This window comes from Diadema antillarum, unplaced genomic scaffold (genome assembly GCF_040938485.1).
Source record: "Diadema antillarum isolate AM-2024a unplaced genomic scaffold, OU_Dant_1.0 seq00000674_RagTag, whole genome shotgun sequence".
In the NCBI taxonomy this organism is placed as follows: Eukaryota; Metazoa; Echinodermata; class Echinoidea; order Diadematoida; family Diadematidae; genus Diadema; species Diadema antillarum.
In genome coordinates, this window is record NW_027271580.1 from 1,482,932 (window position 1) to 1,497,559 (window position 14,628).

At 39.6% G+C, this 14,628-nt stretch overlaps 1 protein-coding gene across 1 annotated transcript in view; it reads left to right on the plus strand.

Moving 5' to 3' along the window:
- The window catches only part of LOC139736953 (protein transport protein Sec24C-like), a 28,607-nt gene extending 14,075 nt beyond the window's left edge, over positions 1-14,532 (plus strand). The window contains exons 6-19 of the mRNA XM_071647627.1: positions 709-836; positions 1,783-1,921; positions 3,744-3,859; positions 4,208-4,332; positions 5,062-5,253; positions 5,748-5,841; positions 6,695-6,811; positions 7,362-7,532; positions 7,978-8,220; positions 9,300-9,438; positions 10,036-10,154; positions 11,149-11,328; positions 13,171-13,452; positions 14,211-14,532. Of these exons, the coding sequence (XP_071503728.1) occupies positions 709-836; positions 1,783-1,921; positions 3,744-3,859; positions 4,208-4,332; positions 5,062-5,253; positions 5,748-5,841; positions 6,695-6,811; positions 7,362-7,532; positions 7,978-8,220; positions 9,300-9,438; positions 10,036-10,154; positions 11,149-11,328; positions 13,171-13,452; positions 14,211-14,351 (2,186 nt within the window). The 3' untranslated portion in view covers positions 14,352-14,532. The remainder of the gene's footprint in view (positions 1-708; positions 837-1,782; positions 1,922-3,743; positions 3,860-4,207; positions 4,333-5,061; positions 5,254-5,747; positions 5,842-6,694; positions 6,812-7,361; positions 7,533-7,977; positions 8,221-9,299; positions 9,439-10,035; positions 10,155-11,148; positions 11,329-13,170; positions 13,453-14,210) is intronic.
- The last annotated feature ends 96 nt before the right edge of the window (positions 14,533-14,628 follow it).

Here is a 14,628-nt window from a genome sequence, read left to right on the forward strand (position 1 = left end):
TATAGCTTGTGATGTCACATGAGTACAACGAAATAAAAAAAGAATGAAGAAAATTCAACATATTTTCACTTTTCTTGCATAACAAAAGAACACATGACTTCTCCCTTTCAGAAGGCAGGGGTAATAATATTACCCTTAACATATGTCAGTAACAAGTCAAAGAAAATGTGCACTTTATTTAAGAAATGAAGTTTTATGAAATTCTCTTTTTATTTTCTTTATATTGTTGTACGCATATGACATCATAAACTGTAGTAGTCTTTTCATCCAGCAGTGACTGCACAGATACTTAAAAAATTGATAACTTTTGAACGGATTGTCTGATTTTCCCCCAACTTTTGCTGATGTGTTCTACTAATATTGTTGCATTCACTCAATATACAAGTGATATGTAAGTCTGGAAGATTAGTAAGGTTGTGTTGCAGTCACACATATCTGAATATCCAGAGCTTGCCTGTTGGCAAGAAGGTGCATTCTAAAACTCGGACTCGAAGGTTGATAAGTTTTGAATCTGTGAAAGGTCTAAATGTGTGCTTTCCTTTCTATTCAGAAAAATATTAGGTTGTTTCTCATTTTAATTGAATAAGAAATAAAGAGAAAATGCTATCCATCTTACAGTGATTGCACTTTCGTTTTTATGATACCTCTGAGATATGCAGGCATTTTCCCCCTCAATTTATTAAGTTAAAATGGATGCTTATATTGCAGGAAATTGCAGCCCCAGGTTTATGCGGAGCACCATGTATAGCATTCCATGTACTCAAGACCTTGTCAAGCAGTCACAGATACCAACTGGAGTCGTCATCTCACCATTCGCTCAGCTCATCAATAATGAAGTAAGTTTCTACCGGTGTGGAGTTGCTCTTGAGAGTATGTCCACCAGGAGGAAAATGCCCCAGTTTCCAGGCCTAGCTGTAAAGCCAGTGGTTCAGCGTCAAACCTAGATTTTCTGCTCTTGACCCGGTGCAAAATGAAATGAAATCAAATGAAATAAAATAAAATGAACAAACTGCATCAACTGCAGAAAAAAAGTCATATGACACTAACCTATTGGGTTTGCTTCAAATGTCTAGCATAGTCTGCAAACTGTGTCAGCACAGTACATCATTCCTTTCAAATTGATTAATGAGTAGCCAGGTGTAATAAAGAATATAACACTAGTTCTAAAAATAAATCATACATTTATCCAATTGTGTTTCAGAACTTAAACCTAAATATCAATCCCTAGCATACTGCAAGTTTGTATTCCAATTGTACAGAGTCTAAATGTTAAAACTACACACATCTTGTAACGTCATATGTGTATGTTGCATTAACTTCCCAGGTATGAACCTAAGCGTTCTTCAGAGCCTGTGGACTTGGAATTTTAGCTTGTTGCTATTTGTGCCCTGATATTTACAGCCCTTTCCCATCCACAGAAATGTTCTGACATTGTAGTGAAAGTGATAAGCTGTTTATTTTGGAATATCACAGTACCTCCTGTCAATGAAGTGCATGAGAGATCAAAAATGATATTCACATGCTGAGAATTATTTGTTCCAGTCTCAGTTGTCTGTGGAAGAACAATCATTATCTCAAGTAATATGCCTGAAAGTGAATAGCCTCAGCTGTTCATCACACTGTCGCAAGCCATTATTTAGTAGTTTGTAAAGGGGACTGATAAACAAAATTTTTGTAAACAGTTTTCAAACTACAGATATAGATCTTCAAAAATCTGTCAGCAGCAGAAAGAGAGAGAGAGAAAAAATGTATCCCATTTACTGTCCTGTGTTCTATTCCCAGAACCCCCCTCCTATTGTCGACCATGGACCCAATGGACCTGTGAGGTGTATTCGGTGTAAAGCCTACATGTGTTCCTTCATGCAGTTTGTAGAGGGCGGCAGACGGTTCCAATGTGCCTTCTGTGGTGGCCTCACAGAAGGTAAGTACTCAACGTGGAGATCTCTTTTTGAGAAGAATGAGCACTAGATAGGCCACTACATCATATTGTTCATTGATATGCTCATTATGTCAAACTAAGTCGAACCAATATATAGTCAGATTTATCTAAGGAGTGTCCTGCATTTTATGGTCAATATAGTGACATGACATTTGCTCCTGCGACGGTTGTTCCGGTCTTCATTTTCTCCAAGGACTGATGTTAGGGTATGGGTTGTAATAGGGTTTTAGATTAAGTTTGTTTGAGGATTAGGAATAAGTTAGGGTTATGTTTGCTGGTAGAATTTATGTTTGGCTCAGTGTGCAGATTTGTCATGGGAGCAGTTGTCGCAGGAGCAAACGCCATGGAACCATTCACTACAAACTCCCTGTTTCAGAAATTGTGTGTTACATACCTTACCTTATACCACCTGTATAATGCAGCAAGTGGTAACTTGATTTGTCTTGAAAGGACCATACTTCACTGTTTATGGCAGCCACAGATTCAAGATTGATCCCTGTTGTACCTGCTCCCATACTGATTACAAAACTTTCTGCCAGTGTTTCTGTGCATTACATAATGGCCTTTTTTAAGGCCAACTAAATTGCTAATAGAGGGGTGAAAGAAGGTGAAATGATGCACTTGATTTTTTCACTCATATATTTGTTGGATGTTATGGTTAGTAACCTGTCATGACCCTTTAAAGTTGAGAATCTCTCCTTGACCACTGCAATCCTCCAAAAATGAACAGAGTAGGCAATCCCCAAAAAAAATGAACAGAACAAGTAATCCTAGTTTTACTAAGTTTTAAAACCAAATTGAATGCATTGTGATCACGCACTTTTTGAGTTAAAGTGAAAACATAGTTTTGGTAAGGGTCTGAGAACCCATTTTGCACCATTTCATATTTGCTTGCAATATATCGAAAGAGTCTACCAAGAAACTTACCTGGCTGGCGCGATTTGTCGGGATGATGAATTGTTTCGGAGTATTTTGAGATCAAAGATAAAAGTCGGTATACCGGCTTTTATTCCTGAAGGATCCAGGTTAACTCGTTCTCAGTGACAACCCGGCCCTATTTCAGACAATTTATACGCAGTTCTTGATCGCCATATTCTATACATATGCGCACGTTCATTTTGTAGGCGCGCCAAAGGGGTTCTTTGATGCGCGCGTTGTATCAACTCGGCCCGTAACTGCGACCAGCCAGAAGGCGAAGCGCTCCCATATTACAACACTGTACAATCCAGAGGGACAACTCGGCCCCGCCATCAAAGTGAGACCGAGTTGTCCCCTAGTCCGAGTTAACCTGGCCTCGCTCGGGTAAGTTCTGAGAGGAGAACTTTTTTGGTTAATATTTCGCATTTTCGTTGTTACCCAACGAAAATCTTCTTATTACAGCATTATTCCACACATTTCTTGGGCATACGTATACATTTTGAAGGGAAATTTGACAATTTTGCCAGCGTACCAGAACTATGTATTGCCTTTAATAGTTGAAATGTAAAATTTAACCCTTTTACCATAATTCTTATTCAGAACTTGCATCAAAATGATACTGTTGTCTTGTATATGAAAAAGGAGAAAAATTGTACCCCCAAAATTCAAAGTCATGTGACAGAGACAGCCATTCTGAGGTCTGAAAATGGTTCCATATTAGATGACTCGGTGACACTCAAACTGTTGTACACTTCATAGTTTTGCTGAGACTGTATAAGATCTTTTGCTTTCATACACTAAGATCATTGTGAAACTACTTACCTTTGTAGTTAGATTCTCTTTAGAATGCTTTTGAATCCTTCTGTATATTTTTTTAATCTTTCAGTTCCACCCGAATTCTTCCAGCCGCTTGACCATATGGGTAAAAGAGTGGATATGTATGAGAGACCTGAACTGTCACTGGGCACATTTGAATTCCTTGCAACGACTGATTACTGTAAAGTGAGTATTCAACAGTGCTGTTCAATCATATAAACTGGACAGATTTCAGTGAAGGGTCACCCGCACTTATTGTTTCAAGCCTCAGTTGGGTCTTGTCCATCTTATGGGGTTGCCAGTTTTGTTCATTATTTGATTTGGTATATGATTTTGTCATTGAAGTGTAACATTAATGAATACCAGTGTAGTTACAGGAGATGAGTTTGATGCTCCTGAGTTAAATGTTTGAATATGCAATGTAAGTATAGATGAGATGCTATGAACATTTCCTTAAAGAATGTGCTAAGTATCGCAAGATGCCAAGTAAAAATTTTTTAGTAATGCTCTCTCTTTCTCCCTTCTTTCCTGTAGAATAACAAGCTGCCTCCGCCCCCAGCATACATCTTCATGATCGATGTCACATACCAAAGTGTGAAGACCGGCATGGTCAATCTTCTCTGTCAGGAACTCAAGACACTGCTGGATCAGCTACCAAGGTGAGAATCACCCAGCTCTCCCAGAAGGTTATCCAGCTGTATTGTATCACCCAGTACTCTGGCTGGGCTGGAGGCCCCCTGACGTCTCTCTCTGCTCAGTGGGACCAAACCTCTCTGAAAAGATGACCTCCTCATATACACACAGTACCCCAGATTTACGCCATGACCATCCTATGGGGGTTACAGTCAACTCTGCTGACATCAGTGACACATATATCAAACAGTCGGCTAAGTTGATGAAAATGAAAAGTCCCAATTTTCATTCATAGCCGTATGTGGGTTATTCTTCTGTCTGTGCAGAAATCAGATATTGCTTACGTCAATTGTAATTTTAAGAACGACTTCCGCAGATTTGACTGTACTTTAATGTTTGTCACTGCCTTCTAGGACTGTGAACCCATTGTTATTGATAGTATGATGTGTTATTAGACAAGTCATGTTTCAGTAGCCACAATGTAGAGTACAGCCTGACATTAACAGCAATAAGCTGCTGACATATCACTTGATTTGTAAATGAAATGCATCTGCCAGCACAAGGCTCTCTTCCATTTTCATGCGTGGTCCTTTCTAGCTTTTAATGGCAGAATTTTCTCTTGCTGTTGATATATCAAAACATCTTGCAAAATTTTTGTGTGATGTCATTGTCAATGGCAGTGATGCTGTCAATCAGCTTGTGTTTTGATGCTGTCAATCAGCTTGTTTTTTTGCTGCTCTCGGTTGTTTATTCAGGGAGCATGGAGCTCAGGAGTCCAGCATCCGAGTTGGGTTTGTGACCTATGACACAACATTGCACTTCTACAACGTGAACAGCGCCCTCGCCCAGCCACAGATGCTGGTTGTGTCGGACATCAATGATGTCTTCATGCCCCTGCTTGACGGATTCCTGGTCCAACTATCAGAGTCCAGGGCTGTTATCGAAAGGTAAGTCTAAATGATTTCAAACATTGACATCTAGGTATCATTTTGAACACAAACACAATATCCTCTACCCTTACAACATTTGATAACAAATGAGAACGATCTTGATTAATGTAAATGTGTCTTTAGTATACATTGGAAGCACTGAAATGAGTAATTCATTATAATTTTATTTCCAAGGCCTACACCTGAGAAAGGCATTCTTGACACTACAGTAGCCATAGCTTCTGCTAATTTATTCGCTTTACATTTATGCTAGATGATCAGAAAATATTCAAGCTGTACAGAGAGTATTGAAGTTGAATTCTGCTTCTGAGACTGTCTTTTTGATTTGAAGTACTCTTCACATGACATGTAATTTGTAATTTTAAATGTTGCCTTTTATATCAACACATTGAAGTATATCAGAAGATTGTTCGGAAAATGTATGCATGGAGTTTACTTGTGAGTGCTATTTGTTGTATAACCATCCACTGTATTGCCTTCACCTCACTCAGCCTGCTAGACCAGATACCAGAGATGTTTGCCGAGACGAGGGAAACAGAATCCATGCTGGGTCCAGTGGTTCAGGCTGGTCTGGAGGCCCTAAAGGTAAGCAAGCCTCCAAATATCCAACGTCAATATCTGTAGGTAATACATTAAGTGCTTTTGGTTTCAACAAAGACCTAGCAGACTGTCATGTGATAATGTCATAGGATGAAAGAGAAGTCTACATATGTATCTCTTTGCAACTAATTGACAAATTGCCCTACATCGACGTAAATAAGCACTGAATTGATCAGTGTTTTAGTAGTAGCCATGATAAAAAATCCTGCTCGAGTATGTACGCCCATGATTTTTTATCATGGCTACTACTAAAACACTGATCAATTCAGTGCTTATTTACGTTGATGTAGGGCAATTTGTCAATTAGTTGCAATGAAAACATCTCGACGGAAGAAAATCATGAATTTGAATAACAAAGCAGTACCCGCTGCATGCTAAGGATTAGAACCAACACTTGCTTTCGGGCGAAAGCTCGGTGGTCTAGTGGAGATGACGCCTGTTCGGTGATCAGGAGGTCGTAGGTTCAAATCCTGCTCGAGTATGTACGCCCATGATTTTTTATCATGGCTACTACTAAAACACTGATCAATTCAGTGCTTATTTACGTCGATGTAGGGCAATTTGTCAATTAGTTGCAATGAAAACATCTCGACAGAAGAAAATCATGAATTTGAATATGTATCTCTCTCATTCAATAATATTTCATGAAATGCAAGAAACATAGCTTAATCACCGTACTTTCTGCTGAGTTTCTCATGTCAAATGCTGCATGTGTAAGTAAATGTAATATCTTAATATGATATCCTTATATCGGGGGGGGGGGGGGGGGTTTCTCTAATATGAATCAAATGGATTAGCATCTTTTGACTGGATTTCTTGGAAACTATCTCTCATTCAGGCTGCTGATGCCTCTGGAAAGCTATTAATATTCCACTCATCCCTGGCCATCCTGGAAGGACCAGGAAAACTGAAGAACAGAGATGACAGGAAACTCCTGGGTACTGACAAGGAAAAGGTAAGCCAAGATTGAACCTGTCACAGTCTTCTCTCCCTCTATTTTAGATTCGTGGTCATTAACATCATCTTTGAATTCATACTCACTGCAAGCAAACCTCTCAGTTCAAATTCTGCCAATGTGCACTGAGATTTAGGGTGTAGGTGACTGAAACTCAAACTGCTGTTGTCAGAACATTGATACTGAAATAGTGCACAGGTTAAAGCGTTTTCAAATATATAAAGCATATTTATGAGACGAGGTACAACTTCATTAAACGTAAACTCTTATAACGTGTCAATTGATGGAGCTACATAGTTTAATTTTGAGAAATGTTAGGGAGGACACATCAGTAATACTTTATGTATGTGGTGCCTTAATGAATCTATTTTTGTTACTTCTGTGATAAAACCCTTGTAAGTGATGCCTTCATCTAGTACCTTTTGTGGTGAATTCAGAATGATATCTTTGTCAGTATGAAGTAACCCTGAATTGATGGAGTGCATGTGTGTACATACTGTTTGCCTTGCCTGTGTCATCTGGATCTGCTTCATTGGTGTATCTCGTACAGACGGTCCTTTCTCCACAAATCAGCTTCTACACCAAACTTAGCCAGGAGTGTGTGGTGCAGGGCTGCAGTGTGGACATGTTCCTCTTCCCCAACTCGTACGTGGACGTGGCCACGATAGGACAGGTCTGCACGCTGACCGGCGGCCAGTGCTACAAGTACAGCTACTTCCAGGTAGGACTATGCAAGTTTGTATGCTCATTGAAAGTGTAGTGATTGCATGGAGTACCAAAGTGTGATGTCATATCCATTTATTGCCATGGAAACTGGTTCTAAACAACCTCACCTGGCCTGGTCTGTTAACACTATTATTCACGCTCGCACCTGGTTCTAACCCAAGCTAAACGGAAAACTGTAATATTATCACTTTAGTATGTGTGAGATGTATTTTACTGTGTGACAATTGATATTTGATGGACAAGTAAAACCAATTTATTTGAAAGAAAGATTCCATTGTAATTGTGTAGCATATTGAGTCCATTATTGATAAATGAGATTTATCCTTTATCATTTTGATAATAAGAATCAGTTAAAAAGAAAAAAAGACCCATTCCAGGGCTTCACCCAATGCACACACCCAAAGATTGTCTCTCACAAACTTTTTTCCATATGTGTGTAGGCTTCTAATGATGGAGAGAGGTTTATCCATGACCTCACCCGGAACCTGACCAGGGAGGTGGGCTTTGACGCTGTCTTGCGGGTGCGCACCAGCACGGGCATCCGGCCGACCGACTTCTACGGCAACTTCCACATGTCCAACACCACGGACGTGGAGATGGCATCCCTGGATGCGGACAAGGCCGTCACTGTGGAGATCAAGCATGACGACAAACTCCAGGAGGATGTGGGAGCGTTCATCCAGGTGAGAGGGGGCGAGTGATGCCAAGTGGGACATAACTGTGACAAAGACCCATTCATGAAGCACTTTCCTACAATCACAGAGTACAGTATGAGATGTCACTCTGCCAGCTGCTTGATGACATTCACTCCACAGTGAGCAATTGAATTCTCGGTATCACCAATACCTAGGTGCCAAGCGCAGAGCAGCGTTTTTAGATGCATTATGGGATAGCTCAGGGGGCTCAGGGGACAAACTTGCCCTGGGTTTGGCTGCATATGCACTCAGGTCATGTTCTGTCTTTATCCAGGGGTATTTTTTGTTGAAGATTTCTTTGCTTTCCATCATGTGACCAGCACATTGAAGCCTTGCAGTAGTGAACCGTGATTCTAGTGACTGCAAATCAGTAAAATTTAAAAACTTTCAACTCTTTTATAGCTGAATTATAGCCAAAAAAAGGAGTAACAACGTAAAAGCAGACAAATAACTCTATTGAATCGTATGGGAACTGTGACGAGTGCGAGACAACCAGAAGCGACAATGGCACTGAGGAATCCCACTGTGCATCTGTGACAGGGCTCTTCAGCGTGCGCAGAACTTTTCTGCGTATTGACAATACTGAGAATTATTGAGATGATAACTGCAATGATTGTCAGCTGTAGCAATTTAAAGTCTATTTTAGTGAGAAGGGCTTTTATTGTCTAAATTGTCACACTGTACTTCCTTCATGTAAAAGGTAATCAGAGAGTCCTAGTTAGATCATTGCTGATGTCATAGTTTGAGAAGGAGCCTGTGCTTAACAAGCCCTACATTACTTTCTTATGTTACAAGTGTGTTTGATTGTGTGCAGTTCATCCTATTAAATCAAAGGCTTTGACATGATGTTCAATTTGTGCTGTGTTGAATATCTAGGCAAAACATCTTACATTGATTTGTTTTCATATGAAATGAAGTATACTGAAGTAAGGCATACTATTCTATCGGTTGACATGTATCGATTTTGATGATTGCCGGGATAGAATTTTACTCTTTTGGTGAATTTACTATTGCTGTTGTGAGTGTGTTTGTCATTTATATGATTATTTGTTGCGTGTTTGGACCAGACTGCCGTGTTATACACAAGCGTGAGTGGCCAGCGAAGGTTACGCATCATCAACCTCTCACTGAACTGCTGCACCCAAATGGCTGACATGTACCGCAACTGTGAGACAGACACCATCATCAACTTCCTTGCCAAACATGGTATGTATCTGTGATAAAGAGATGTCCCTAACATGGAACCAATACTTCTCAGCTGTGAGAGCTATTTGTCTTTGTTAGTAAACATTGAGGGCCTAAAGCATTGTTTGTGTAGTTTTCAAGCAAGTTTTGTTCTGTATGTGATGTTTAGATATCCATACACAGAAAAGGGCATGGATGTTTGAATCTTGCTATGCATGTTGATATTTTCTTTGTTAGTGAAGATTGAGGGCCTAAAGTATTGTTTGTGTAGTTTTCAAGCAAGTTTTGCTCTGTATGTGATGTTTAGATATCCACACACAGAAAAGGGCATGGATGTTTGAATCTTGCGATACATGTTGATATAACAAAACATGTCCATCCATGCAGTGATGCAAGCTTGTGTAAACATCAGTAATGTTGATTAATTGTTTTGGTATCAGTTATGGCGTATTTCCTTAGTTGTTACTGATGATATTAAGTAAATAAAGATGGAAATTGAAACTTAATGATGTACTAAGAAAATATGAGCATCTTTTAGTGTCATTTATGAAGGAAATGCGCTCGTCATTGTTTCAGTTTTTAGTGTTGTTAATGTTGTTTGTGTCTTCCATTTGGCAGCCATCAGGTCTGTCTTCACATCGAATCCAAAGGCCATTAGAGATGGGGTGATCAGTAGATGTGCCAACATTCTCGCCTGCTATAGGAAGAACTGTGCCTCACCCTCTTCTCATGGGCAGGTGAGATACCAACTGCATCCTTGATGGTGGTGGTGATGAAGCATACCATATGAAAGGAAACCAAAACCCAAAGAGAAATGTGGATGGAGTGAAAGCAGCAACATTAGGAGAACACATCAGTGAAAGTTTAAGGAAAATTGGACAATCGATGCAAAAGTTATGAATTTTTAAAGTTTTGGTGTTGGAACCGCTGGATGAGGAGACTATTTGAGTTTATGACATCATGTACGGACAACTATTATAAAGAAAATATAAAGAAAATTAAACATGATTTCACTTTTCTAGCATAATGAAAGAGCATGTGACTAACCGCTTTTGGAAAGCAGGGGGAATAATTACTACCCTTAACATATGTCAGTGTCAAGTTGATGAAATGTGTAATTTTCATAAAAAATTAATTTTTGTGGAATTCCCTTTATATTTTCTTTATATTGTTGTCCACACATGATGTCATAAAATCTAGTAGTCGCCTCATCCAGCGGTTCCAATGCCAAAACTTCATAATTCATAAGTTTTACATCGATTGTCCGATTTTCCTCAAACTTTCATTGATGTGTTCTACTAGTTTCACTCAATCCACATTTCTCTTTGGGTTTTGGTTTCCTTTAAAGTTTTGATGATTTGTTTTCAAATGTGTTAACATTTATGAAGAAGACAATTTGATGGTGATGGTGATGGTGATGATAATGGTGGTGGTTAGGGTGATGATATTGACTGATGACAAAAGTGATGATGATAATGATGATGATGATGATGATGATGATGATGATGATGATAATGATGATGATGATGATAATGATGATGATGATTAGAGTTAATGTAGAATTACAAAATGCTCTCCTCCCAAAAGATGTGGAGGAAAGATGGTCTCAATTGTGATGCTGTTAATGCCAGCCCATGAAGTTAAGACCACACCAATAAAGTGGTTTAGGACAATCCGGCTATTGCTGGACAGAAGTTGCCTGGTAAACACATCTCCCTGCTTTTACTCCAGCTTATTCTACCGGAGTGCATGAAAGTGCTGCCTCTCTACGTCAACTGCGTTCTCAAGAGCGATGCCTTCAGCGGCACCACTGACATCACAACGGATGACAGGAGCTGGCTGATGCAGACGGTACTCTCTATGAATGTGGCCTCCACACACGCCTACTTCTACCCCAGACTCCTACCAGTGGTGAGTCTACCGTAATTGCTACTGGAATGTACCTGTTGTGGTGCTCGAGGACTTAACAGAAAGAGGGGAAACCAATTTTACCACATGCTCTTTATTTTACTTGTAAACATTTCTTTCTTACTCCTCAACTAATCTCACTTTTTATGCCTCCGCCACGAAGTGGTGCCGGAGGCATTATGTTTTCGGGTTGTCCGTCCGTCCGTCCGTCCTTCTGTCCGTCCGTCCGTAATGAATTTTGTGGACAGGGTAACTATCAAAACCTTTTGAGGTATCCTAATGAAACTTGGTATGTATGTGTATTAGGGGGTGAAGTTGTGCCTATCAACTTTTGAGTGCACATGCTCAAGGTCAAAGGTCAAAAGGTCAAGGTCAAATACATAAAATTTCACTATTTCCACCATATCTATGCAATGCCTGAAGATATTTTCTTGAAACTTAGTGTATACATGTATTACCCAATTAAGATTCTCTGGTGAAAGTTTGGGTCATGAGGTCAAAGGTCAAAAGGTCAAGTAAAATATGAAAACTTCACCTTTTTTCTCTGTACCATGGAAATTTTTCAAGGTATCTTCATGGAACATACTATATATAGATGTACTGACTGGCAATGATTATCTAGAGAATTCAGGGTTTATGGGGTCAAAGGTCAGGGGTCAAAGGTCAAGGGCAATGCTTCAAAATTTTACTATTTCCCTCATGTTTATGCAATGCCAGCAGGATTATTATTATTATTTTTCTTTACACTTGGTATATGCATGTATAACCCAAAAGAGATTCTCTGGAAAGTTTATTTTTTCTTTTGTTTTTGCCTCAAAGGTCAAAAGGTCAAAGATCAAGTGAAAGTGCTGAACTAATTTTTTCCTCCATATCTCAGAAGTCGCTCAAGTTATCTTGAAACGTACTACATATTTATGCATCTTCTGCCTGACAGTGATTATCTTATGAATTTTAGGGTCAAAGGCCAGATGAAAATGGTAACAATTTACTATTCAATACAGAAATTGCACTTTTTCTCCATACCTTGAAAATTACTCCATGCATAAACGTATGAATGGGTCAAAGTCAAGTTAAAACCCTTAAATCCCAAATACATGCTCTCCTATTCATCCAATTAAACCTAGGTCAAGGAAGGTGAACATTCAACACCTTTGTGACAAACTTGTCATTGTAATATTTTGCCAATTTTGTGAAAATGTAATCACACATTGTCCACATGTATTATCTAGACTTATTAGGACAATCATGCATTATGGCGGAGGCATACCAGTTGCCATAGCGACATTTCTAGTCTAGCATGCAGTAATTTGCAATGGAGATTAATGGATAGCTGCTTTGGATTGATTTTGTGCATTTAAAACAAAGGCTTCTGATGTAAATGAAGAGCATATAACATGAAATTAAATCTCTCACCGTTTGAAGTACCATGTGAATTGGTTATATAGAGGAATTTGTAGTAGAATTGTTCAGCATGGAGAGAAGTTACATTGATTTTATTTAGAATGTACAAAGAGTTCTTTTTGTAATGAGTATAAGTAATTGTTCAAGTTGGTGTAAGACACATGCGTCTTTTATGTATTCATAAAGGTATCCAGAGATAGGGTAAAGCAGTCACAGACTTTGGTTTGTTAGGTGTTGCATCCTCAAATAATCGTCAGTATCAGCTGCACAGAAGACCAAGGCACCAATTGTAGCAAGTCTGCTATTATTTCAAGAATATCTTTCAAGAATTTTTAAAAATTATTATTTTATTTTTAGCTGTTATTTTAGGATTATTTTTGAAGTCAACACTTGGGGCACACATATTCATGATTAAACCTGTCCATTTCCTTGTACCTGTTGTAGCATGACATGGATGTGAACAGCGAGGAGTTGCCAAGTGCGGTACGCTGCTCCGTTGAGCGCTTCCAGGACCAAGGTGTGTACCTCCTGGAAAACGGCATCATGCTCTTCCTCTGGATCGGCCTACACGTCAACAACGAGTGGGTGCAAAGCGTCTTTGGCGTCAACTCGCCGGCCCAGATCAACATTGAGTCTCAGCAGCTACTAGAGAGGGACAACCCGACGTCTCGCAAGCTTCGAGCCGTCATCAGTGCCGTCCGGGCGGAGCGGCCCAGGTATATGAAGGTGGGTAACCCGTGAGCACTAGTCATTTAGCTTGGTTTATGCAGATGGTGGAAGTTTGGAGATTTGTAGCAGTTGGGACATTTAAGCTTAACCTATGTTGTATGTACGTGGGAAATACTTAACTTGATGCTTAAATGTGGGTCGAACCCTCTAACCTTCTGGTATGGCTGCAATGAACAAAACGGTGAATGTGAAGTTTGATCCGGAGATGTACAAAACTACATGTTCATAAGGGTCATATAGATTGCAGTCTGTACGTAAGTTCATTTATCTTATGTACCATCTTCCACAATTTTCAAAGTCCATCAATGCACTATTTTCAGACCTGAAGGCAGTGCATTACATTGCTTGCTTTATTGAGTCGACTTTAGACCGTGGCATGAAATCATCTTGCACATCATCTATGAATTTTTATATGTAAGTCTTAAAGTGATGTTCCTACACACTAATACTTTGATTATTATTTTTTCTTTCATGACCCTCAAAAGTCATGTGATAGTCCAGCACATACAGTCACACCTATATCAATTAACCAACTGCCTGCCATGGTCAGAAGTACTCCATAATTTGATGAAAATCATTCTACTCGTGAAATCTCACAGCATTGTGCTTGTAAAAACAAATGCATTTAAGAAAGGGTAGTCTCCTATTCTCTGACCATTGCTGTATAGTCTTGTAAAGTGGAATGGGAAATGAAGCATATGATATGCAGATGATGGTGAAAAACACTTTTTTTTTGTCCTCCACAAACATTGCAGCTGACTCTGGTGCGGCAACGTGACACCCTGGAACCCTGGTTCCGTCACTTCCTCATGGAGGACAAGGGCTCCAACGCCTCGGCTTCCTACGTCGACTTCCTCGTCCACATGCACCGCGAGATTCGGAACATCCTGAGCTGAGGGGGGAGTGAGAAAGCCTTCGGGGGATGACTGCATGACCTTAGGAGGGATGGATACACATGTAGTTGTGGTCTGCTGTAGGTCTTCGTGTAGACAGTCTGCAAAGGATGTGTGAATGAATCTTGGCAGCTTCCCTCTGACTGAAAGAATCGGAGACTCGGCTGTCTAATGTCCTTCTGAGTGGCTGTCAGTAAGAAGCATTCACTGGCGAGTTGATAGATGGCCAAACTATTCAATATGTCAAACATCCTGAGCGATACAATCATTTTACATTTTA